Source organism: Saccostrea echinata, unplaced genomic scaffold (assembly GCF_033153115.1).
Source record: "Saccostrea echinata isolate AGI-Se365-2 ecotype Australia unplaced genomic scaffold, CSIRO_AGI_Sech_v1 ptg000001l, whole genome shotgun sequence".
Lineage (NCBI taxonomy): Eukaryota > Metazoa > Mollusca > Bivalvia > Ostreida > Ostreidae > Saccostrea > Saccostrea echinata.
In genome coordinates this window covers 7,457,117-7,481,867 of record NW_026889750.1, presented here as the reverse complement: position 1 = coordinate 7,481,867, position 24,751 = coordinate 7,457,117, and the positions used below count along the sequence as shown (strand labels likewise).

Here is a 24,751-nt window from a genome sequence, read left to right as displayed (position 1 = left end):
TAAAATTGCTTTCCACTGTTTATTAATAGTCTTGCATGCTAATTTCAAAATACATTCAAGTCATACTAGAGGCAGTGCTACAACTATCATAATACGGAACTTGCAGACACGGAGAGGAAATAAATACACGTAGTTATAAAGCCTTGATGAATGTAAAATACTGTTAAAAATTATCCACTCTCTTCATTTACATGCAATTTACCTACATGTAGTAACTCTAAATTATATTGAAATTATTTTATACATTCATCCACGGAACTTGTCGAAATTTTTCCTGACTAGGATTCCAGATTTAAATTTAACAAATAAAAATCATCTATTAAATAAAAGACTAATAAACAAAGCACTGAAAATATCATGATAAACTGATTTGTTATCCTCCTTTTCAGCAGAATTATTGAATGGATATACATGTAAATAGAGAATAAAAAGAAAGGCTGCCTTTAAACTGAACGGATTGGAATAAATTATAAACCATCCACTAATCACCACAAGGGATCTATCTACAGTAGAATAGGAACACAGTTTAATCAACAAACAGATCTTTTTCACATGTATTCTGGATACCAGGAAAAAATAGCAACTGAAAAACATCCAACAGAAGTTGATTTCAAAAGAGATCAGCTGATTGTGATCCCCCCCCAAAAAAAAAATCAACTTCAAAGACTTATGGCAATAGCACACAACATATCTAAGTAAATACATGTACTTAGTAGACAGTATTAATCAATTTTAATTGTAGCCAAGGTATATTATAAAGTCAGAACTTTTTTTGAAAATGTATAAAATATGAGAAATGTGACATCCAGGCAAGTATCACAGGGATATTTAGCACAACAACTGCTCAGATCTCTCTCCAGGAATAAAAGATACACTGTCATTATGTTAGAAAAAAAAACATCACCTGTATTTCTGGCTGGGACAACAATTTGCCATTTATGAAAGGCACTCCTTTTTTTAACTACAACCCCTGATTTAATCCATTTATGCCTTGTTGATAAATCTGACCCTCTTAGAACTGTCTCCTTACACAAAAACAATCATAATACACATATTAAACCATAGGTGATAGGTCATTTCTCAGCAGTTGTATAAATATCTTCACAAGCGACAACAAAAAGCTTTTTTTCCCTATGTAGACATTTCCAAGTGGCCCCACGAACCATTAGGTGGCTGTTGCCTCACCAGAGTCCAGAGGATTTCCCTCCCGGGGGATTGGATGTTCTGATCTGAGCCCGACGGGGTGCCTTGTCATCAAATTGCTCACCTGTTAAATTACATACCAAACTATTATATATAAAAGAAAGCCTTGTAGGTGGCCTTAAAACCTACACAATTCCCCACATTTTATTTCATTTTATACACTGTACAAACATTTTGTATGAAAATTATGTATGTATGAGACATCACAAATTAAAAACAGCAAAGACAAGACAATTGCTACATAACAAAAAATTTTCTTTTATAGATATACATATCTGAAAATAGTTAAGAGAAAGGGTTTTTTTTTTCTCTGTCAAAATACAGATGCTGAATTATTTTTAATGACTGCTCAAGCTTTTGATCATTCAAACACACGTCTTGCTTTGTTCAAAAAAAAATTCAAGATTGAAGCTCTAAAAAATTTTCTCAGAAAATAATGAAAAGAGATCATCAAAACTACTACCTTAGAGCGACAAAAGCTGCTCTTTATAACTTATTAGTTGACACTGCCAAACCAAAATTCTACATTTTACCCTCTTTTAAATTATATCCAGATATTACAACAGAAGCAATTAAATTACACATACATGTATCTTATATGTGAGTATAAAAATTAGATCTTCGTTACAGTATTGGGAATTTGAACAGGTTAAACAGATCATGCAGTTTAAGAAGTTAGATTCTGTGTGGGTATTAAGTTATAATCAGATATCTTTGTTATATTTGAACACCCATCAACCTGTTCAACATTTAATGCTGTTAACCCACACCACCAGTTCTTTTCTCATGCCATTGTGGAGAACATGCTAAGAACCCCATGCCAATTTTCAGTTTAAGTTGAGGACACTTACTTTGAAATGCAAATGTACATCTAAATTACTAAGAACTTTAATTCCATTAAATACTGAATTGAGGAATGCATATTCCGTTTTTTTTTTATCCATCTGATATTTCAAATACATGTTAACCTAAGTAAAAAACAATGACAAACCTTCTAACAAGAAAGATTTACTGATAAAACTTCCAACAGATTAAATGGAAAAATTACATAAAGCATGCATATTTCTAATTATAAAGCCAGAGGGAAATTCTGGTGTATCTAAGAAATAAAATGTACAAATATCTATTGAAAAACCAAAGAAAAAAATCACTTAAATGGAAAAAGACACCAAAATTTCACCAGTGAGTTAGTAGGCTTACCACTAAGAGCGAAAGAGGAATCTTGTAAGTTTCTGCCACCACCTCTAGTAGGGGGTCTGCTGTGCTGGAACTGACTTGTATCGGCAACAATGGGGTTCTCCTCCCTCTTGACTGCAGGGGCATCACCATTGCTGGTAATCTTGGCCACAGGACCTGTGTACGGGTCTCTCTCAACCTTCTGTGGCATATTAGCCTAGTACCAGAATAAAAACTTAATTATTCTTCTAAGCAAATTTCTCTTTATTTTTAACATTATAATGAAATAATTAAATCCTATTCAACACACTCTCCAATTTCTGAAAGTCCATTTTAGCAGTTTGCAAATCTTACCAGTTCTCGTTTAGCTAATCTTCCATATACCACTTCTGAATTGCATGGAGTGGGAATAAATCGCCCCATTCCCTGGGTTACTTTCAGCTTTGAAAAAAAGAGAATATGGTACAATATACTTAAATTTTTTTAATTTAAAACTATATCCCCTAAAAAAGTCAAGAGAAAATATTTCAAATGTAACTATATCAAAGAGGACCTTGACTTAGGAGGTTGGCCTTAATTAAACATTTGATATTCAACTTGGTAAGAATTTTGTACTGATTTTATATCACACAATCTGTTATTAATTTTCATGCATTTTATTTTTCATTAATCATCTTTGATCAGCAATTGAGACCTTGATCTTTGCCCTAAAAACCAATGGGATTATCCTTATGATTTTAGCATCAATAATAAAAACTCCCACCAAAAGATCAATCTGAAGTCCAGATATTATCCAGAAAAAGATTTTTTCGATGTCAAGACATTGTACCCTTTACAATGACCATGAACTTGAAAAACAACAGGGATCTTCCTCTGACAGTTTGCCATCTACTTGTGAAATATTTATTAAATATAAACTTGATAAAATATTGCATTCAATTCATTATCCAGAAACTAATGAGATGCCTACATGCCCTCACAGCCACTTATTTTGAATCAGCAGTAAAAAAAAATACCACCTATTCCTAATTTTAGTGTTGAAATCCAGAGAAAAATATCCGAAGTGCATTAAAAATGGAAGAATATATGCTATGGGTGCAAAACTAAAAATATTACGTCAAAGAAAGATAACTCTTCCCGAGAGTCTAAATAAAAAATTGACAAAGTCTACATATACAATACCCTATCCAATTTTTTTTCCCTTAAAGTTTCCGTATATTCTCGATAAGAAAATAATTACAAAATTAAGTACTTTTTTATAAAAATTGTAAAACTCATACATTGCATGTATTTTTGACCAGCCAAAAAGTCATAAAATGTTTACACTTTTAAAATAAAAGTTGTGGATTGAGTTACCTGCCCCTCATCCAATACTACATTTCCATTTGTAATGACATACAAGGGGACGCCATGACAAACCATTCCTTCAAATATATTAAAGTCTACGGCCTGGTGATGAGTTTTAGCAGAAATAGTCCTAGTCTCCTTGGGATCCCAGATCACAATGTCTGCATCAGATCCTACTGCTATACGGCCCTGTTTTCAGTAAAAGTTCAAACCATTGTTAGATCAACTGGTAGTGTTGTTTTGCTTTTTTTTTTTTTAATGTAGCTTTAATTAGCAACAGGAAGTATATAAATGTTAAAAATCATTCTGTACTCTAATTATTGTACTTGTATGGTAAACAATATGAATAAGAGGTGAAGATTTGAGCAGAAATCTGTGCAATAAATAACCATCATCTTATACAGGTGTAACAAGTAAATGTAGAAAACTATATGAATTGAATGAAAAGAAACAAACCTTTTGTGGATAAATATTAAATATCTTGGCTGCATTAGTACTAGTTACAGCTACAAATCTACATGGATCCATTTTTCCAGAATGCTGAAAAAATGAAAGAAAAAAAACATCAAAACTTCACTCGGATACATCAACGACACATTTCTATATACATGTTCTTATTATCCTAGCAAGTTCTGTCCAATTTAGAAAATGTATTAAAGTTTAAATCCATGAGATGTAGATCTACTAACCACACCCTTCTCCCAGATGACGGACATCCTGTCCTCCACACCATTTACTCCGTTGGGGATTTGACGGAAATCGTCCTTACCTAGGGCCTTCTGGTCAGCATTGAATGTACAGTTATCTGTCCCTGTTACTTGTAAGTCATTACTGAAATAAAAGAATTAGGCACAGTGTATCTCAGTTTCTGACTGAACAAGGTACATGTATAAAGAAATGAATAGCAACACAATGGTAAAGAAGTTCTAAAGATAAACAAGTGTGTTTGTTAAGGAGAATGCCCCAGCAGTGAAAATTATATCTGACCTTCACTATTAATTTGACCTTCAGATAAAGCAATGATCTTACAGATGACCAAAAAAAAGGTCTTTCTTTTAAAAAGTAAAAAATTCTGAGCAATAAAGTTGTGGATGGGCAGTCTGATGAACAATTAGTCAAACTAACAAAAATTAACTGCCCCTTAAAGTAAAGGGCTCTACAGAATATGACTTAATGAATACTTTGCTAAGAGATCCATTAAATAGCCTGGTGTTGAGGAGTCGGGTCTGAGAGGGGGGCCCATCACATGCCCGGCAGCATGTCTCCAGCATTTGTTCCAGTAATGATTTCCATCTGTGCCCAGACTAGCAGCTATGGGCTCACCAAAAACAATTTTACCTGAAATAAGCAGACAGAAATCAAAATTATTAAAAAAAAAATATCATCATTTCAAAGACTATCTCTGTTAAATATCAGAATATTTCATCAATACTTAGTTTAGAATGTGTAAATGGGAAATGTGCTTATACAGTATATATTATATTTTAGTTCTGAACAATGATAATTTGACAAGATGAACACCTTACCTTCTCTCCTCGCCTTGGACACTACATCTGCTGAGGATTTACTCATGACATGGACTACATACAGTGGACAGTTGGCCTGGTTAGCTATAGTGATGGCTCGTTGAGTGGCCTCGGCTTCCACCTAGTAAGTGCCCAAAAGGTAATATTGCAATCACAGAAATGCATATAAAACAAATTAAACATAACATTCAGTTTTTTTAGCATTGGTTTTTTTTTTGATGTGAATATTGAGTTGTGTGCAAATGGATTTAGAAATATTCTTCCCTTGACTTGAACTAACTAAGTGGTAAATGTGTTGCAAATTTTTAAAGGGTTAGAGGTTGTGCAAAACGTTTTGCTAATTATAAAGGAATTTTGAACAATTTCACGGATAATTCTAAGTGACATACCTCCTCTGGGCGACACATTTCATGGCCTTCCGGTCCTGTGATTCCCATTTTTACCATCTCTTTTGATTTCTGAATAAAAAAAAAATATATAAAAATATTCCTAAACAGACACTTATGAGACTTATTTACCATGTTTACGCTTCACATAACTCTCACCTCAGCAATGAGATGACCATTCTCTGCATGCACCATACCAAGTGCCCCTAACTCTTTACAGCGTTTAAATGACTCATAGAGTTCAGTGTCATCCAACATAAAAACATCTTTGTAAGCAAGAAACATTTTAAATGAGTTAATTCCTGAAAAAAGAAAAAAAGGAAGTTTTTACCAGGTGTATATCTCAAATGCATGTTGTACTATACATAATCATGCTGTCTGGAGCTTGTCAAACAACTTCTTATACCACTGAGAAGCTGATTATTAAACTATGAACAAGTGTATAACTCTAGTAAAACAACTAAATATAAACATCTTTAATCCATCGAAAAAAAGAATCTCTTCCATTAGTGGATTAGTTCTGTTTACAGACTATCATTAATCCCTGTTTTGTTAAATATTAGTATCCTCATATATCAACTTACCTTTCTCAGAGCAGAGAGTTTCCATTTCCTTGGAAACCTGCTCGCTCCACCACGTAACTCCTACATGGAGTCCATAATCACAGCAGACCTTTCCGTCCGCCCAACCTCTCCATTTATCATAAGCCTCCAGCAGTGACACTCCCTTCTGATCGAGAACAAAGTCAACTGCAATCACAAAGATAAGGAAGCAATTATGATTTATGCTCAACGTATGCATATTACTCCCCCTCCCCCCCCCCCTTTCCTTTCTACTGCAATCTATTTGTCATGCTTTCCTGTTTCAGAAAAAGTATTTATACAGTTCCTTATTTTTCTTACAATGTTCATAATGAAATGACTTTCTATTTGACAAATATGTATTGCGATTAATTTTCTTTTACTAGACAGTACATTTAATGACATTTGTAGATTTAATGATCACATGTTCACTGAGATCTTACTGATCATGGTGGTTCCTCCTGCCAAAGCAGCTTTAGTGCCACTATAGAAGTCATCCACTGCATGTGTTCCCATGAACGGTAACTGCATATGTGTGTGGGTATCAATACCACCTATAATCATCAAGTGTAGACTAGAACACAAAATTTTTTTTCAATGCTTTTTTGATCATTCTTAAACCAAAACTTTTTTGGTTGCTCTTGTTATTTAGTTATTCTACTTACCTGGCATAACAAGTTTTCCCCTGGCTTCGATTGTTCTAGCACCACCTGGTATAACCAGGTTTGTTCCAACTTGTCTAAAATAAGCATGTACACATAATCATTTGTCAGTTTAATACGGTCATTTATAACGTGTAAGATGCTCCCTGTGATTTTACACAAATTTTCATTTTAATTAAGGAAAACACAATAATACGTGATAGAGTAGACATATGTAAAATTGATTCATACTCACTTGATAATTCCATCTTCTATGTAGATATCTGCATCAAAAGACTGGTCATCATTAATAATTTTTCCTCCCTTAATTAACAGTCGAGACTGGGCACTCTGTAAAGCAAATAAACAGAGAAATGTGTCAATGTATCATACCTAATTATTAAAAAAAAGAAGAAGATTTTCAAAAACCACATCAAGTATCACTTGGATTTTATGTTGTACAGATCATAATACAACCTCCTATAATATGCATTTATCCTGCCTCTTATAAAAATCTTGAAATTTTATTGGTCGAGAGGAAAACCGAATAAAACCATTATCATTCTGTCTATATACTGACAAGATTTTGTTCATATACCACCTACACACGACCATCTGACCAGATAAAACCCATATCCCACTTCACATGACTTATAAACTTAACTATAGACACCAATTCCATATTTCTTTTCACTTGTCCTTGCAAGGAGCCTAATAACCAATGCTACAAGAGCATCAGACGACATCACAATGTAAACAATGGCTCAGTAACATTTCACTTGCTTATAGAAAATGAACTTTACTAAAAAATTAATGACAAGATAAATTTGTTCTAAGGGTCACCCAATATGCATTTTTTCAAGGATCCCATAGATTTCCATATTACCCCTCATAAGTGTCTACATAAGTAATAATACATGTTAATGTATGCTACACTTTGAAAACCAAATATAGAGCAAAATACAAATCAAAACAAAATGCCTTTTGCTTAGGTTTAACCAGTAATTATTCGATCAAGCTCATCAAATCACCAAAACCAGAAGTCCACCCTTACTCTATGCTGATCACAGCTGCAAATCCACCCATCACATTTATGATCCTCCCCTAAGGATCTAGCCATCTCCTGACCATCCCCCACAGAGCGATGCTCGCTATTTGAATCCGGGAAGTTATTCAGGATTTTCCTGAACACATGCGGTAAAGAGCACATAACTCCGCCACACAATTCTTGACCAAAAACAGATTTTAATCTATTTCTAGCCCACTTCCTGTAGCAGTTCTGACTCAGAGCCTTAATAAGTCATTCCATACTTCGTAATAAGTGCCTGTGTAATTAAATGTTCTTGGGTAGACAATGAGACAATAAGGCTGCTCTAGAACCTGTGCTTTTCCCTTAAAAGTAAAGACTTTCTGTGATTCAGCATATTAATCAATATTTGCATTGCTGCAACAGACCTGCAGCCATGCAAATGATCAGGCATTATCTTAAAATCAATTACAGAAGTCCACAAAATATTAATGCAAAGCAAAATTATTGCATCAGAGTAATTTTCCACAATTTATGAAGTTTATTCAAATTATCACAAAAACTGCAGCAGCAGTGAACAAGGAAAGATTTGCTACTACATGTAGTATAAAAACTCTAAATGAATCATGAATTATCTCCCTTTTACTCATCTTAAGCTATTGATCAACATAAATACTATGTACTTTCAGGCTATTCATATGAAAATAAAATCAATAATTTTCACTCTCATAAGCAAGACTACCAATGTACAGGCATTACACATTTTTATTAGTCATACTTCAGTTTATTTCAGTAGGCTATGCATCACTGCAATCAGTCTATTGCTGTAATACACAACCCTCCCTCTCAGTAGCTCCTTGGTTTATTATGACAGAGTGTCTCCTGCCTCAGACAAAATCAATAAACTACAGCATTCTTTTCAACAGTTCCTGATAGAAAGCCCATCTGTTGTGTAAGGCATAAGACCTTATGATTGCAACACTTGAACACATGACTAAAACATGAGCATTTTCATAATGTTGAATTAAATTATTTTGCTCAGTGTGTTTTCTGCCATATCTTGTTAAATTTAGGGGTGTTAACAGCTACCATATATCTGTACAGTGTAATTTTCCCAAAAGTTGATTGATTGCATGCTTGTCTTAACCTGCACATTAAAAGTAAATCTGAATTTTATGCAGAAAGATAAAAAACACTCCCAGCTGTGACACAAGTTATATTACCCTAAATCATTACATGTGTATACAGTAAACTTAACTAAAAACATGGAAAACAGCTTAACTCTCAGACTCACTAAATGACTGTTTCATTTCACTTCAAGCAAAATTATCATTGCCATTTAAATGTTACAAAGATGTTCATGCAGTTTTATAAGGACTGCCTAGGCTACATTGAATATTTATGAACACTGTACATGTATTACATGGTGTAGAAATTCTCATTATACTGAAATGAATAACACAAGACACGTATGAACTATTGCTTTTTAGCCACACTCTGAAATACATAATCCTCATCATTCGTTTATCCTCCCCCAAACAGGTAAATACAACAGTGTTATCCCTCTAACCTACCGTGACCTTGTCAATCAACATTACCATCTACAGAGTTATAGTGTTACATAGCTAAGCCAACGAGGGCTCAATCGGAGGTAAAACCTGTTTATAAAGCTGTCAATGTCATGCAACACTCACTGCAGGCTTATAACCTAGCTGATCTCCATCAGTTAGGATGTTATTACTGCTAGATTGCATTAGCCACAGATAAATCACCATACCAAAAGGTAATTTACCGCTGCACTTCACATTTCTTGCACATTCAATTCTACACCAGACCTTGCAGATACATGCATACAAGTTGCATATATTCCCCCTTTCCAAAAACACAAACTCTAATACACATAATTATGAAAGTACAATGAAATGTTCATACATCTGTAATATTTAGCAAATAACCTACATGTATTTCCAACTTCTACATAAACTAAAATAGTCCCTAATTGTTGATTTTATTCTTCATGACAATGATCTGTGGCTTTTCTAATAGTTCTTTTCATGAAAGTGGCAGAGCTTTTACAATCTATCAACCAGGTATAAACATGTACAAAAACATTTAATGGCTCTAAACAAATATTGACGCCAGCCATCACCCCATAAAACCAACACAACACCTCCCGTCAACATGACAATACAAGACTCTAGATAGCTACGAAATAAAGCCTCCAGGGCACAAGTTTTGCTTACAGTCCTGTTTCCTTATTATTATCTTTAAAAACAAACACGAGTCTTTCCCCCAAAGAATATCAGCAGTTAGTGTGGTATCAGTTTCACCCCCCTCTTACCCGTTTTTCTGCAGCATTCTCCATGTTCTTCTGGTGAACTAAGTCCCTAGTCCTGGGTCACGGTATAAGATCTAGACCCCAGAATCTTAATAAACTCTCACGCTTTGATGATTTAGGCCGCAAAAGGTACAAATTATTCCGAACTTTTGATAAGGACGGTTTTTAAAGTTTCTGGGTTTCTATTCCATATACCGGCAAAATACAGAGGGGCCCAATTCAGGTGAAGGGAATTAAATACCTGTATGAATTTAAATAGCCAGTGTGTTCTATATATAAAGATGCCAAAATCAACACCAAATATTCATTGATCTATTGAGCTGTGTGAGAATCTTTTCTGTGGCACTTATACGTAATGACTAATGAGAAGATTAAAAGGAATACCTCATAATTTCCTCCAATAACAAAATAAGCAGCAAGAAATTTAAACACACAAAATGCAATTATCTTTGTCTGTTAATTACAAAAACAGTTGCAACATTTTATTCATTGTCTGCAAATCTTCTATTTTAAAGCCCCCCCCCCCATAACTATATCTGTCTCCCTTTAATCAAATTACCCCCCTCCTCACCCATGTAACACTTTCCCTAGGGAGATATTATTACCATCTTACTGCATCAAACCACAATCTGATTAATGTTATATGTGACCTAATGATTTTGGCTTTCACGAAAATGTACCTTTGGCAATAATGCATAATCCCACGAAAAATGCACACATTTAGGACTGTGTTGTAAACTGCATTAATCTTAATTGATTTTGTACCTGATTGATCACATTAACCAGATTATAATCATAATGAATGCATTAGCTAAGTAATCCTTACTTAATAATATTACACTTATTTTACCCAATCAATATTTTCTTATCAACTTTGCATGATGTGTCATAACAAATGATGCATTGTGCACGAGTTCGTCAGGTAAGATCTTATATTCTCTACTGATTTCGGATATGCCTGTTTTAAAGTTTACATATCTTCAGACATGTCTCTTAACTATGAAGGAACAACTATAATGTGACCTTCAAATGCATTAGATGTAAATGTTCACAACACTTGAACAGATCTAGATCCTGGTATGTTCATGTAATTGTGCAATAGCTTTCAAGGCCTCAATCTTATCAAGTTATTCAAATTTAATGTGCATTTTAAAAAAATAGTGAACAAAATGTTATCAAAGTATTAAATGGCATTCTCAACAATAGAGAATGTTAGTGCAAGATGACATGAGAATTGATATTGTACATACTCTACACTGTTATTTAAGAAGTATGATGTTATGTGATAGCATGTATAGCATAATCTTGTGCATACATATAGGTGGTGGTAACATTAGACTATGATATTTTAAGGAGCATACACTTACATGCATATATATGCATAAAACAGTTCTCTCAAAGTAATTGCTAAGAATTTTCCTTTTTTCATAAGGCCAAATAAAAAAATATGTGTGGTTCCGGTTACCCGACCTTCCCTATTTTATACCCCCGACCCTAAACTTTTTTTTTGGCAATTTTCATATTTTCCCCTATTTTCATCAATGGCTCCGGTTTACGATGTAAGTTTTAGTTTCAGCAATGACGGCCTCCTTGCAAAACGTAGTGCTAGTGTTTAATAGTGTTAAATCCAAAGCAAGCTAGCATGTAGGTGTCCCTTACCAATATTGACTAGTATATTATCACACCACATCTAAATGCCATTTGCAAAGCAGTGATTAGGTATAATTTAGAAAAATTAAGAAAATCATTTTGATTAAAAAAAAAAAAAAATTCCCTACCTACCTACCCTAATTTTTTTGGAAGTGTAACCGGAACCACACATATTTTTTTGTTTGGCCTAATGAAGGACTTGATTTGTTTATATTTTTCTGCAAGACTGCAAATAATATAAATTTGTAAAGTGTCAAGGATTTAAGCCTTCAGACAACCATACATTGCACCATCTGCATCCTTACATTAAACACTACATGTATTAATTAGCATCATTACACAATTAATATACCTATACACAGGATAAAACTAATGTATAAAATGTCTACATCAGTACATGTGTTACTGACTAAAAGAAACTGACAAACCACTTGCTGCACTTAGGTCAACTTGATCTGGTATATAGCTACATTGTTTATAGTAGACGAGGATAAGGCATAGCGGTTTACTGTTGACCAGACAGTAAACTAGCCACAAAATCAATACTGACCTTACAGCACAAATATCTCAAAGTGAAAAAAAAAATCAATAAATGAATATATGGAGTGCCTTACCAAAACCATGGCTCATATGAAACACTTCCCATCAGAAAATTGCAACAGAAATATAAACCTCTCTCTGACCACAGGGGGGGTAATAAATTGGCAAAGAAGCTGGGGTCATGTATGTGAGAATCAAGCTGGCGGAAGAATGCAAAGAAACCCGTGTTTCATGTTAAGTTTGCAATACACATGAAGATAATTTCTGGGGGTTCTGGACTTCCCCTCCTCATTTTTTCACCCCCAGAGTAGACACCATAGGGATTAGCAAGCCCATCAATTATACAACCTCTGGAAATTTTCTCATCTGACAGATATACATTTTGTTGTTACAAATGTTTTTGGCAAAGCTCTTGAGAGAATGCATATTGGCTTTTAGCCCCAAAAGAACACAGAAGTTTTATTTTTAGAACTGTTTAAATTTAAGAAAAAAAAAAATCTAAGGTAAACTAACGGAAAGATTATAAGAAAACTTAATGGCCGCAACAGGAAGATAAAAATTGGTGGATGGCAACAGGTGTTGATAAACCTAAAGCTAGGATTACACGTGTTAGAATGGAATAAAGAGTGATATTAAATACCCTGTATTGTGTTCTATAATGTATTATAGTTAAGGACATAACTTTGAGTTCATTTTCTAGATTCAAGATGTTTCTGTGTGTATCTTCCTTTTATAGATTATACAATCAGCTGTATATTATGCACATCATAGACAGGTGAACGAATTCTCTTATCCGTGTACATATTAGAGTGCATGTATATTTTATGTACATGTTTATGTCTAATGACTACAACACCTCTACTACCTCTATTCAGGCCAACTTCAATAATATTGAAATAAATACGAACATACCTACATATATTGAAAATAAATCTTAACCTCACACAAACTTCAGAAGGAAAATCTCTAAATATATTTCCATTACTCTTTTCTTTACACTTCCTTATCTAATTATATTCTGTCATGATGGGAAATTTTTGTTTTGACTAACAGTGATTCATCTTTTCCAGAAATACAAAACATTTACAACTATGTGGGCGAAACCAGTTCTTATTCCGATCTGCACATTGTGCATGCTCATCTTTATATACTTTACATATATATGTATATATATATATATATATATTCAAATCAAGTACATATATTAACTGATTCGTTTGACGGTTTTAAACACTGTACAAGTATTGATTTTATATAGCTCCATTTTTTTCTTTCTACAATGGGGTGCCCTTAGCATGGAAGCAAAGGAAACAAATGACTGCCATGTTTCCTGAATCAATTCTGTTTACTTTGGTTGTAAAAATGTGAGAGTAATGGGCAACTGTACCTAATCAGATTTACCCTTGATAACCACTGCCAACATGCAAGTCAACATTAGCACGAAAATCAGGCACTTGTTCTGTGTACATGTGGTACAATAACAATGCACACCAAGCTGGTATGCATAAAAATGTCACAAACTGTTCTGTTTTCCTGTTCTTTTTTCACTGTCACAATAAGACAAATTGGCAACACATATATATACATACCGTGAACTATTTCTGATACAAATTGCAAGTAAAACTATCATTGTAGAAATAAGTTCTGGAACAATGCATGGAATTTCTTTATCATTTTGGCATGTTGCATCTGCAGTGACTGTGTTGCAAGTGCTTGGATGCATCTAACATTTCATTTACATTTTGAAATTCTAGACAACTGTTTGCCAGGATCATGTAACTTTACTGTACAAAGCAGAACTTTCTTTCAGTTCTGACAGAATTGTAATTAAGAAAGATATACAACTATAACCCTTCAATCTGTTGTACTGAAACCAGATGTCACCGAATGAAACTGATTAAAAAAATGGAAGTGAAGCTTTAGATAAAGAAATTTCGGCACTTAAAAATTCACACACAACAGTGTACTGGAAATCTTGAACAGTTATATATATTATTTTGTACTGAAACAGGTTTTGGGTGGAGATCAAATAGATGAAGTTTAGTCATCTTGAATTTTTCTTAACTTTAGAAGTGCATATTTTCCCATATGCACATATGATACATACAAATGAGCTGCACACTGATAGTGCAGGTTACTAATACAATTTTGAGTACAAGAAACATTACAAAAAATGCCAGAAATCCGAATCATCTGTGTAGACCAATATAAACATAATACATTATAATTTATAATTCAGTACTGTACATCATACATAATACATTACAAAATCACTATCACAAGTGTCTCCCACAATGCTACATAATGCAACCTTACCTGCAGATGAATGGGCACTTTTTTGACTGGAGTACGACTACTCATTTTAATGATTGGCTAAATAAACCGGTGTCATAAAAGCACAACTAAATTGCTTATAATAAATAATCCAGGAGCTGCATAAAACAGACTAAACGATCCTAAAATTGCCCGCAGTGAGTAAAGCCCTGGCAGTTTGTGCAATGTTTTCTGAGGTAGTTTCGCGTGGCGATGGCACAAGTATGCGATCAAACACTCATGCACAGCCACACTGCTTCTGATGTTAATTAAGTAAAATATTATAATATTAATGACGTTATTGCCTCTTCAAAATATCACCGGCACACTGCTGTCAATATCGTCCATTGAATATAATGGATGCTTGGTCGATAAAATTCGTCATGTTAGGCCCGGAGACGGCACAGATAATATATATCCGGAAAACGCGCTTTATGAAAAGAAACGTATTGCCAGAGGTGGGAGAGAGCTTGGTGTGCTGGGACTTATTTTTATCATTACATTGCTTAATCTTATTATGTAACATTGTAAGCGGACAGAGAAAGAAACTTTCGATTTTTCTCTGAGCATTTCATGAAACATAACTTTGCAATCAGAGACATGCGGTACCCTATTGCAATTTTAAAAATAAATGTATTTAAAATGTAACAGTGGTGTTTACACACAATAATGATATCCAAAAATCTTACATTAATGGAATAATTTCATAATTGACTTCATTACCGGCATTTTTATTCTCCAGTACTGCCAATATCATGAACAGAGGACTATATTTTTTATGTTGCAGGTCACCAAATCAAGCACGAGTAAATTTATTTAACTTTTGTTCACCGTCCAACTTTGCTTTTTGCCTTCCACCATTTTTGGGCACTTCGCCGGAAATTAAAGCGCGAATAAAATGTGTAAAAAAAAAATGCTGCAGTTCTTGATAGACAAAGATGGAGACTTTGCTTAAACATGTTTTTTAAAAAAAATTAATTTGAACTCAGATTATTGATCCCTATCTATGAAATTTCTGTCTATTTACACTAATAATTTAACATTTTATCGTGTTTGTATTATTACGCTTTAAGGGGCGATAACTTTTAGTAAATGGGACGCTATTTACCTGAATGATGAACTTTACTCTTTTGTCCCCTCCCTCTTTATTATGAGAGAGATTTCCCCCTCCTTAACGTTATTATTAAAATATGATTTCATTCAAGTTAAAAGTCCGTATCGGATACATGATGTATTGTTTTTAGGAGAATTTATTACATTCTAAAATCTATGGGGATACCCCCCTCTTTTTTTTCTTTTAAGAGAAGCGATAATCAAGCAAAGATCAGGCAAGAAAAATATATAATAGCAGCTGCTATCATCTTAAGTTGGATGAGCTGTAAGATGCACATTGCGTATTTTACATATAACACCAAATCCAATCACTTACATATTGCTGCAAATGTATACAATCTTCAAAATAAACGTTTCAAAGTGTCAGTAAAATTTTTGTCCATTAACAGTATGCTGTTTCTGATCTTTTTCTTTTCTGTTCTTTCCTTTTAGTAGTTTACAGGTACCCCTCTTAAATTACCTTTGGTAGTATTATCTGATAGTCTTTATATGTGGAGTTATCTTTTAAAGCAAAATGAAAAAAAAATAAACTTTTTAAATAGGAGTAGGTATCACATGATAGACCAAAAAAATATTTCCTTAAAATGAAGGATATTGACCTGATTTGTTACTAAAATAAGAAGGTCAAATATAATTTAAGGTTCATTGATACTTTGCTAAGAGAGATAACTCTGAATTGGATTAATGTCTATTATTCCTTTAAAAAATTGTCGAGTAGAAATGTCTCTTCTGCTTATTTTTACCCCGCAAGCTATGCTGAATTTGTTTGCATTTTACTTATAAAATACAAATACCTGTACATGCATTTCTTTTGGAAAAGCATAAGCGTTAATTAAAGCAACATTTTGTATGAGTGAACAGAGGGATTTTGTACCTTAATTAAAACCATTATTAAGTGATATTATCTTCTTGAATCTGTGAAAATGTCATTAATTTTTACTGAATTACAGTATTAAATTAGTGAGTGTCTCCTTGGATGTTGTTTTAAATATCTCTTTGACAGCTTGAGACATGTAGAACCAAGTACGTGTAGTTCTAAGCAAAGTTAAGGTTATCAATTTCACGCCAATTCTTATGATATCTCAAAGCGTTTACCCAGTTCGAAAATACACACATTTCATGAAATTAATTACTTAGGCATAAGGATTCCCAAAATCTGACAAGACGGACAAAAAATTTATAATACCGGAGTGCGCTTTTTAGATACATGTAGGTATAGTGTTAACTGAAGACACTAAATTGATAAAATATACCAAACTATGAAAATTTCATAGCTATACATATAGAATGTAACACGCAAGTTTATCTCTTACCGAGTCTTTGGTATCCCATGGATCGGCTGCCAAAACGTCCATTTTCATAGGCGGGGCCACTGTTTCTTGCACTGGTGTTTTGTCTGGCGATTCCGCAGGAGTTTCCTCCGCTTTTGGAGTTTCCTCTTTGGGCTCTTCCACAACTTTCTTTGGAGTTCGTTTGGGACTTTCATTGAAAGATATGGACTTCCCTTCATATGCGTCGGGTACATGGTCAAAGAACGATTGCTTGACACGTACTTTAGTTGGATGAGGATGCGGAGCAAAGAAATCATAGTCGTCTTCCGGTGACTTTTCTTTCTTGTCTTTCTTTTTGTCCGCCATGTCAACCAAACTGAAGGAAGAAGCTTTGTCCCAGTAAAGCAAAACTGGAAAACCAAAAAAATATTACATGTATTTGCATTCTTATACTTTTTTTTTCACTTGTAGACTTTTATTTGTTCTGTGAACGAACGTACTTATAGAAGTCTAAAATTAACTTCAATAATGATTTGATAAGAATAAAGTGCATGTTTGTCATTAGCAATCACGTTTTTTAAAATTTGATCCACGGTTCAAATTAATCTCGCAAGACAGTTCTTCCGAGAATGTCTTCGTATATTGCTACGGTATGTGTTATCTTAGAGATAAACTTGATGACAGCATGCACGAATGCATCTGAATCCGACTTACCCGAATAATACCTTATCTTGAAACTAGATACATTGTTTCACCATATGGCTTGTTCAAAATTAAAGAAAACATTATTTCTATTTATCATTCTTTCATACTGATCTTTTTTATTTGCAAAGCACTTTTCCCTACCTCAGTTGAACCTAAATATCAAAAGGTATGTGAAAAATGCAGGCATATATATTAGTGTTATGTATAAATATGCTTTCTATTCTCTCCTATGATAATGCAGGGAACGATTCGTACAGATTCCCGTTGGTTTGTGCAATTACAGTGTATATATACAGCATATTTATAAACGGATTTTAATTCTTACCTCATTTATTCTAGAAAATATTCCAAAATACTAGTGTATACATCTGAAAGCAGCAAAACACTTCAAAATGCACGATTACGTAGAAAATTACCTGAACAAAACACAAATCCACCAGAAATCATGAAAATGTACTAAGCTACTTGAAAGATTGTAGAAAGGTAGGTTTATCAAGTCAGTTTTGCTACGATATCGATGTTTTTTACACTTCGGGAATGTTTTTTGAGAAAAATGGTGTATGGAAAAAAATTCAAGCAGTTAGACTGTACAACACTGCAACACAATGAAAGAATTGTTTATGTATTTTAAATTCTTGTTAAATGAAAAAGGTAGACCGATACCAATTATTGGGGCTAAACAGAGGTGAATTAGAGACGGCGTGAGATGAATTACTTCATTTCCCCCAAATGTTTTAGCATGCAATCATCACTGTACGTTAAACTTTAAACTAAGCTTGTTAATTTTGTTTACTTATGATTGGTAAACACAAAGAAACAAAGTAAAATTTTAAAAAAATATTTTTGTAAAATACCTTGAATGAAAAATCCAGAAAGCTTGTATGAAAGGATTCAACATAGACATATCATAAATAGTTTTTTAATGTAATATAAGCTTTATAATATTTTAAAAATATTTCTAACAATCAAATTGAATTTGAATTACCATACTTATATTGGATTCTTAAACTTCACAAACATCCTTACAATCAAAGATACATAGTAGCTTTCTAGTAACTACCAAATTAGTCTCTTTCTTTATTGTAGGAGAAACTTTAGGAGTACTGTACAAGTATTCGAGAAGAGGTGCTATTCAGACGTAGATACATAAAAAACTCCAAAGAACTTTTTACAAAATTTGAAATAAAAAAATATATTAAAAAACAATAGCATTAAATCGTACTTCTTTTCAACACTTTTACAAAATCCTTGTCCACAATAAACCAAAGAACAGACTTTTTAGCACCATAGACAACTGCTTCTTCGATGAAAATGGAACACGTAAACTTGCATACCGTGTCATTGGTCATCTGCTGACTTATTTTGTTACAAAAACATTTTGATTCTACACACAAGTACACTCCGAGGTTGATTTCAAAGAGATACTTGAATTTCACATTGACAATATCTACATGTATGTATTTTTCGGATACCAGCTCTCTTAATAATCTGTTGCAATTTCCATGTGTACAAATTGTGCCCCTTTATTAGCAAATCTAGATGTTTTTATAGTCGTATGATACATAATAAAAATTATTAAAAATTTTCTACATGAAAAGAAAAAGTCTCTAACTATAGTCTTAAATTCGGCATTTAGATATACATCTATCTATTTTTATCAGTTTACAATATTCAGTTTCAATCGTACGTTGATCTAATAATCACATTGAACTCGAAATAAAAGACATCACAGAGTCTGACACATCTGCTTCCTATCTGGATGTTTTCCTAGGGAATGACATTGATGGCAAACTGACAACTAAACTTTATGTTAAACATGATGACGTAAACTTTTCTGTCGTCAACTTCCCTTATTTATGTAGCAATATACCATTATCACATCGATACCAGAATCGATACCAGAGTATGTTCTACGTACGAACAATTTCTAAAACGAGGCAGGCCAATGACAAATAAGTTGCTGATAAGGATATCAACAATCTTGTTTAAAGTCAAATTCTTTGGTCGATACAATGACCTTGTTTGCAAATACAATCTGTCGTTAGGTCGAATGTTGACTGACGACTTTCAAACAAATTGTTACGCCATTATTTTCACAATGTACATTGTACCTTATATTTTTCCCCCGTTTACCCAATCATGACAAGGAGCACACGGTGGTTGTGACCGGTCGACAGACGATGCCTTCTCCTCCATGGCACCTGATCCTACCTCTTTTTTCAGAGATCTGCTCATAATTTGTATTGTTTATATATACTTTTGAGAATGCTCACTGTTCGTTTTCTTTATATTTCATCTGAAGTAAACCTTGAACTTTTTTCTTCTCATCTTCCCATAGCAGCATAGGAATGCAGTTATTTGACAATTTACTAAATCCAAGGTACTTATATGTACTGAAAATTGTCCAACATTTTCCATAGAAGCCCCTAGAGTAATAGTTAGTTTGATTTTACTACGGAAACCTTTGCCAAAATCATACACAGTTCTTATATATATTGAAGAATATAATTAACAATAAAATAATTTTTGTACGTACCCAACTCTATCTCAATGATACTCAAGGTAATCCTCACTTCTTCGTCCGTTTGAAAAAAAAAAAAAATCTATCATATTATTTCTCCGCCCAAATAAAAAAAAACCCATCCCAGTTGAAATCATAATGCGCCCAAATGAAATGATAATCGGAAGCATTAGTAGGTAACCCATTGTCTACGGTCCCAAACCTGAAAATTCCAGGTAAAAATATGTTCAAATAAGCTTTTATCAAAGTTTTCTTGCAAGGAATCTGTTATCGGTGGTCAAAGTTTTGCATTCTTAACTTCTCAGGAAAAACAACTGATACAAAACATCAATTTCATGGCACAAATGTTACTGTATCGGTTCTTTCATTTTACTTTATTTAAACTATAAGACAAAATAACTTCAAAATACCGAGCCTTCACACCTGACAATGCCTTTAGGAAGTTTCTCGAAATACTGCCCAGACTCTTAAATTTCAGAGATATCGCATGCTTTCTGCTAAGGCAAAAAAAAAAAAAATCATTTTCTCTAGCTATAATTGAATGTCTAGTGGTGATGAAGAGGTTTTAAAGTTTAAATCATACACTTACGGCAAGTATGCATTTTGCCAATGATACCTGTATGTAGGGTACAAGTACATAGTAATACAAAGAAACCGAATGTTTAACAATTCAATCCAACTGCCCCTAATATGATTCGATAAAATCTTTAACTTATTGACCACTAAATTTATTTGAATACAATTTAAGTCACGAAAGAAGAAAAGAAAAGAAAAGAAGAAGAAAAAGAAACGCATTGAAAGCCTGCATGACAAATTGAGATTTAAATCTCACCCTTTGCTTTCAAACAGGGGTTGCGTTATTCAAAAGTTAGATAAGACTTATGGGAGAAAGAAATATCCTATCATCCAAATTAATCAAGCCGTAACCTAATTGATATTTGATTAATGATCTTTAATCAATATGAATACTTTTTTGACCTGATTTCTATATATGACCTAAAGTTCTTTATTCCCCCCTAAATATCTCTTTAAATGTATGAAATATGGAGATATTAACGAACAGTATTCAAGCTCAAAGTCCATTTAAACAATACAAATCGGGAGCAGGACCTTCAAAAACATCAGAAGTGGGATCAGGTGCCATGGAGGAGTGAGCATCCCCTGTCGACCGGTCACACCCGCCGTGTGCTCCTTGTCATGATGGGGAAAAACGGAATTTCGTAGACAATTCAGTGTGTAAATAATGGCATAACAATAAGTATGAAAAACGTCAGTCAGCATTTGACTTAATGATAGGTTGTATTTGCTGATAAGGTCATTGTATCGACCATAAAACTTGCCAAATGATTACTTCAAACGAAACCGTTGATATCCTTGTTTCATTAACTTGTTTGTCGGTAGCTTGCCTTGTTTTAGAAATTGTTCATACGTAGAGCATTCTTTTGCGTATCGAATCTACTTGGAGACAAAACCCCCCTCGCAAACGACGTCTGGGGGTATATAGGAATCACCTTTTCCATCTGTCTGTCTGTGCAGTCTTATTCGGGCTATAACCCCATATGCAGGTGATAAGGGCATACTGCTACATAAGAAGGGAAGTTGACGATTGAAAAATTGAAGTCATCACGTTTGTCATTAAGCTTTGTTGTTAGGTTACCATTATAGTCTTTTTCTAGTAAAATATCCAAATATAAAACACAGGTATTAGAATCTGTGGTATATTTTATTTCAAGCTCACTGGGATATATCGAGCAGACATATGAATAGAAGTAACTATTGTTAATTGATAATATGTTGTCGATATATCTAAATCGAGTTGAAGGCCAGAGCAAGTATTTTCTTCTTCTTATGAAGAAGTTTTTGAATAAATTCTACTTCATATAAATACAAAAATAGGTCTGCTAACAACAAGGTTACCGGTAGGTTTATTTACGAGTTCCATTTTTATTGAATGCAGATTACAAAAATATGTCACTTACTAGAAGTAATTTTTACCAGAAACAATCGTTATGACTACACAAGAAAGCTTTGGTTTTATAGATAAGTGTATTTAAAGCCTCTGTCTTTCGTTTCAAGAAAGTACTGCTATTGTACAATTGTTCACTGTTGAAAAGTACGCATTCTGGTAAATAATATAGGAGTATAAGCATAGGGAACCGATGTCTTCTTTTTGGCACATCTCAAGATTTTAAACTGAACCAAAAACTTGGCAAAATAGATCGTTCAAGACTTCTGATGACAAAAAGTAAAATTCAGATTATTATATCATTATTATCAGTGACATGAACCAACTTTGCTGCAAAATCTATAGGTTTTACATATGTATTCCTAAAGAACGTTTTAACAGCAATGCGTCTGATAGCGTCACCCAGCCTCTTAGATTGCATCTTGAAAGGAGTAAATTAACAAGCTTCTGCGCGGCAAAGACAATAAAAATCAAAAGCTCACATGCACATGCTTTACTTGTTAACATTCACAGACGTCATTAACTTCTTAAGATAATCAACAATAAAACACAGTGATTAAAACGGACGTCCATTTTTGAAGATTATATCATCATTGTTTGACATGTTTATAAGAAGGCATTCTTCTGGATTTTTATCATGTTAAATTGACTGAACGCAAAACGTTTCGAGAATGATTGAAACGTCAACTAAGTTAACGTCTCTCATAAATTTCCAAAATGAAATCAATATCTATTACAGAAAAGCATATTCTATAAAACATAAACTGTTCATGTACATTAGTATTTAGTATACTGGATGTGTCTTTTCGTTGAGTACATAATGATAATTAATATTTTGATGGTAATCTTCACCATGTCCAGAATTTTTGATTACGTACATAAACAGTGTGTACTACGTCGTCACATTGGTTCCATGAGTGTACTGATCACAGGAACCGTTTTATCATACACGTGTACGTTACGGAATAGTTGCATCATAGTACTAAAATGCTATGGCATGTTGAAACAGATACTGTGTATGTGTGTACAGTGTATGTGCTTTTGGTAGTGCAATTAGTCTTGTCTATTTATTAATGATCTGAAAACCTTTACGCTTTTGTTTACAGCTCGTATCACTTGTGGCGAAATTACGTCTATTATATAGATATTAAAAAAATAGCATTATACATGAAATATCCCAAAAAATCACTGCTGTTATACATGCTGGCAATTTCAATTTTTGGTTGGTATTCGCGATTATTAATGATATAAAATTATTAACATGGGGCTGATACAATAGTTACACTCAGTGGAATTTATATGATTAATTTTGACTACTGGTCTTTGCAAAGGTGTCTCTGCAACATATTACAGTAAACTGATCAACGTGATCATATATATAGAGGAAACAAAAAGATTTGGAATTTGATGCCAAGTTGCTTTTATCGTTCGAAGATGATCTGATGATCTTGAATGAAAATTTCGTTACGCATTATATAAAAGGAAGAGAAACCAGTCGTCTTGTCATGGATGTGATCTTGACCACATATTATAACATTAAGAGAGTTACAAGATGTCAAACTAAACCTTGATGGAAAATTAACATTTTTGTTTAATAACCATCCTGATACTATCAGAATATATGCTTTGAAAACCAAAAGTAAGTCTAAGATATGATACAGTATTGGAAGTGATTTATTAATTATTACATGGTTTTTGCTGGAGTTCTGATGAATGCATGAAACAAAACGAATTTGCTACAATAAAGGAAATGATGTGCTGACGGTGCTTAATTGATACTGCATGTTAAACTTCTTGAATGTTCATTTGCAACTTCAAGTTTAACGCAGCTTTAGCAAATTTTACAAGACAGCAACACAATGCCAATTATCATTGAATTGCAGAATTATTTAATTACAAGGTTAACTCTTTGATTTACGACATATGTTGTGTCTTACTGCATTCAATTATCATTTCTTAACTCTTGTGTCAAAATATATGGATAAAAATGACTTCAGTGTTTAAAGAAAGACCATCTGTGTTTATGCTAAAATAAGCAAAACAATGTTCATTTCTACACGTACACGTTCATTCATGATTATATCTGTAGCTCATTATCAACTGCACAAGGTAAAATCATGCCCAAAGGAAATCACACGTTGACACACTAGTTAGGGGTATGATGAAAGCCTTTCCATCAATTTTCGCTGACCAGTGTATAAACATCAGTTAGCAAAATATTGATAAACAGATGCCAGTTGACATAACACATAAATACAACCTCAAAGAGCTCGTCACATTAATTAACACCTGCAAATAAGTGGACTAAGTATTGATGCAATATGCGTTAACAATCTTACCTGGTCAGGTAATTTCGGATCAATGTGGCGTTTGTATGAAGCTTCAATTCTTCTAGGCAGTCAAAACATGGAGTCGTTCCATGTGTGTTTTTCTACTCACTTATCTCA

At 33.4% G+C, this 24,751-nt stretch overlaps 1 protein-coding gene across 5 annotated transcripts; it reads right to left on the bottom strand.

Moving 5' to 3' along the window:
- Positions 1-24,751, bottom strand: LOC133184326 (dihydropyrimidinase-like). Of its 5 annotated transcripts, none has more exons than XM_061319367.1 (16): positions 24,644-24,751; positions 17,155-17,522; positions 7,117-7,211; positions 6,885-6,958; positions 6,663-6,773; positions 6,223-6,387; positions 5,798-5,940; positions 5,642-5,710; positions 5,253-5,373; positions 4,908-5,064; positions 4,416-4,557; positions 4,183-4,266; positions 3,736-3,915; positions 2,734-2,820; positions 2,446-2,596; positions 1-1,267 (listed from the first exon to the last, which is right to left on the bottom strand). In XM_061319367.1, the coding sequence occupies exons 2-16, from the start codon at positions 17,476-17,478 to the stop codon at positions 1,182-1,184; spliced, it is 1,989 nt and encodes a 662-aa protein (XP_061175351.1). In that variant the 5' UTR covers positions 17,479-17,522; positions 24,644-24,751; the 3' UTR covers positions 1-1,181. The 5 variants fall into 5 exon arrangements, with proteins under 5 accessions (XP_061175351.1, XP_061175343.1, XP_061175370.1 ...); XM_061319359.1 differs by having other exon boundaries at positions 2,404-2,596; positions 24,644-24,749; XM_061319386.1 differs by lacking the exons at positions 17,155-17,522; positions 24,644-24,751 and adding an exon at positions 14,732-15,134 and having other exon boundaries at positions 2,404-2,596.

Bases quoted from the DNA above. Each gene is read 5' to 3' on its own strand.
- LOC133184326 (XM_061319359.1), bottom strand. From the start codon at position 17,478: ATGGCGGACAAAAAGAAAGACAAGAAAGAAAAGTCACCGGAAGACGAC. The intron at 5,065-5,252 runs GTAAGGTGTTCA...TGCTTATTTCAG, and splicing joins GTCCAAGGCGAGGAGAGAAG to GTAAAATTGTTTTTGGTGAG. The intron at 2,821-3,735 runs GTAACTCAATCC...TTTTTTTCAAAG, and splicing joins TAGTATTGGATGAGGGGCAG to CTGAAAGTAACCCAGGGAAT.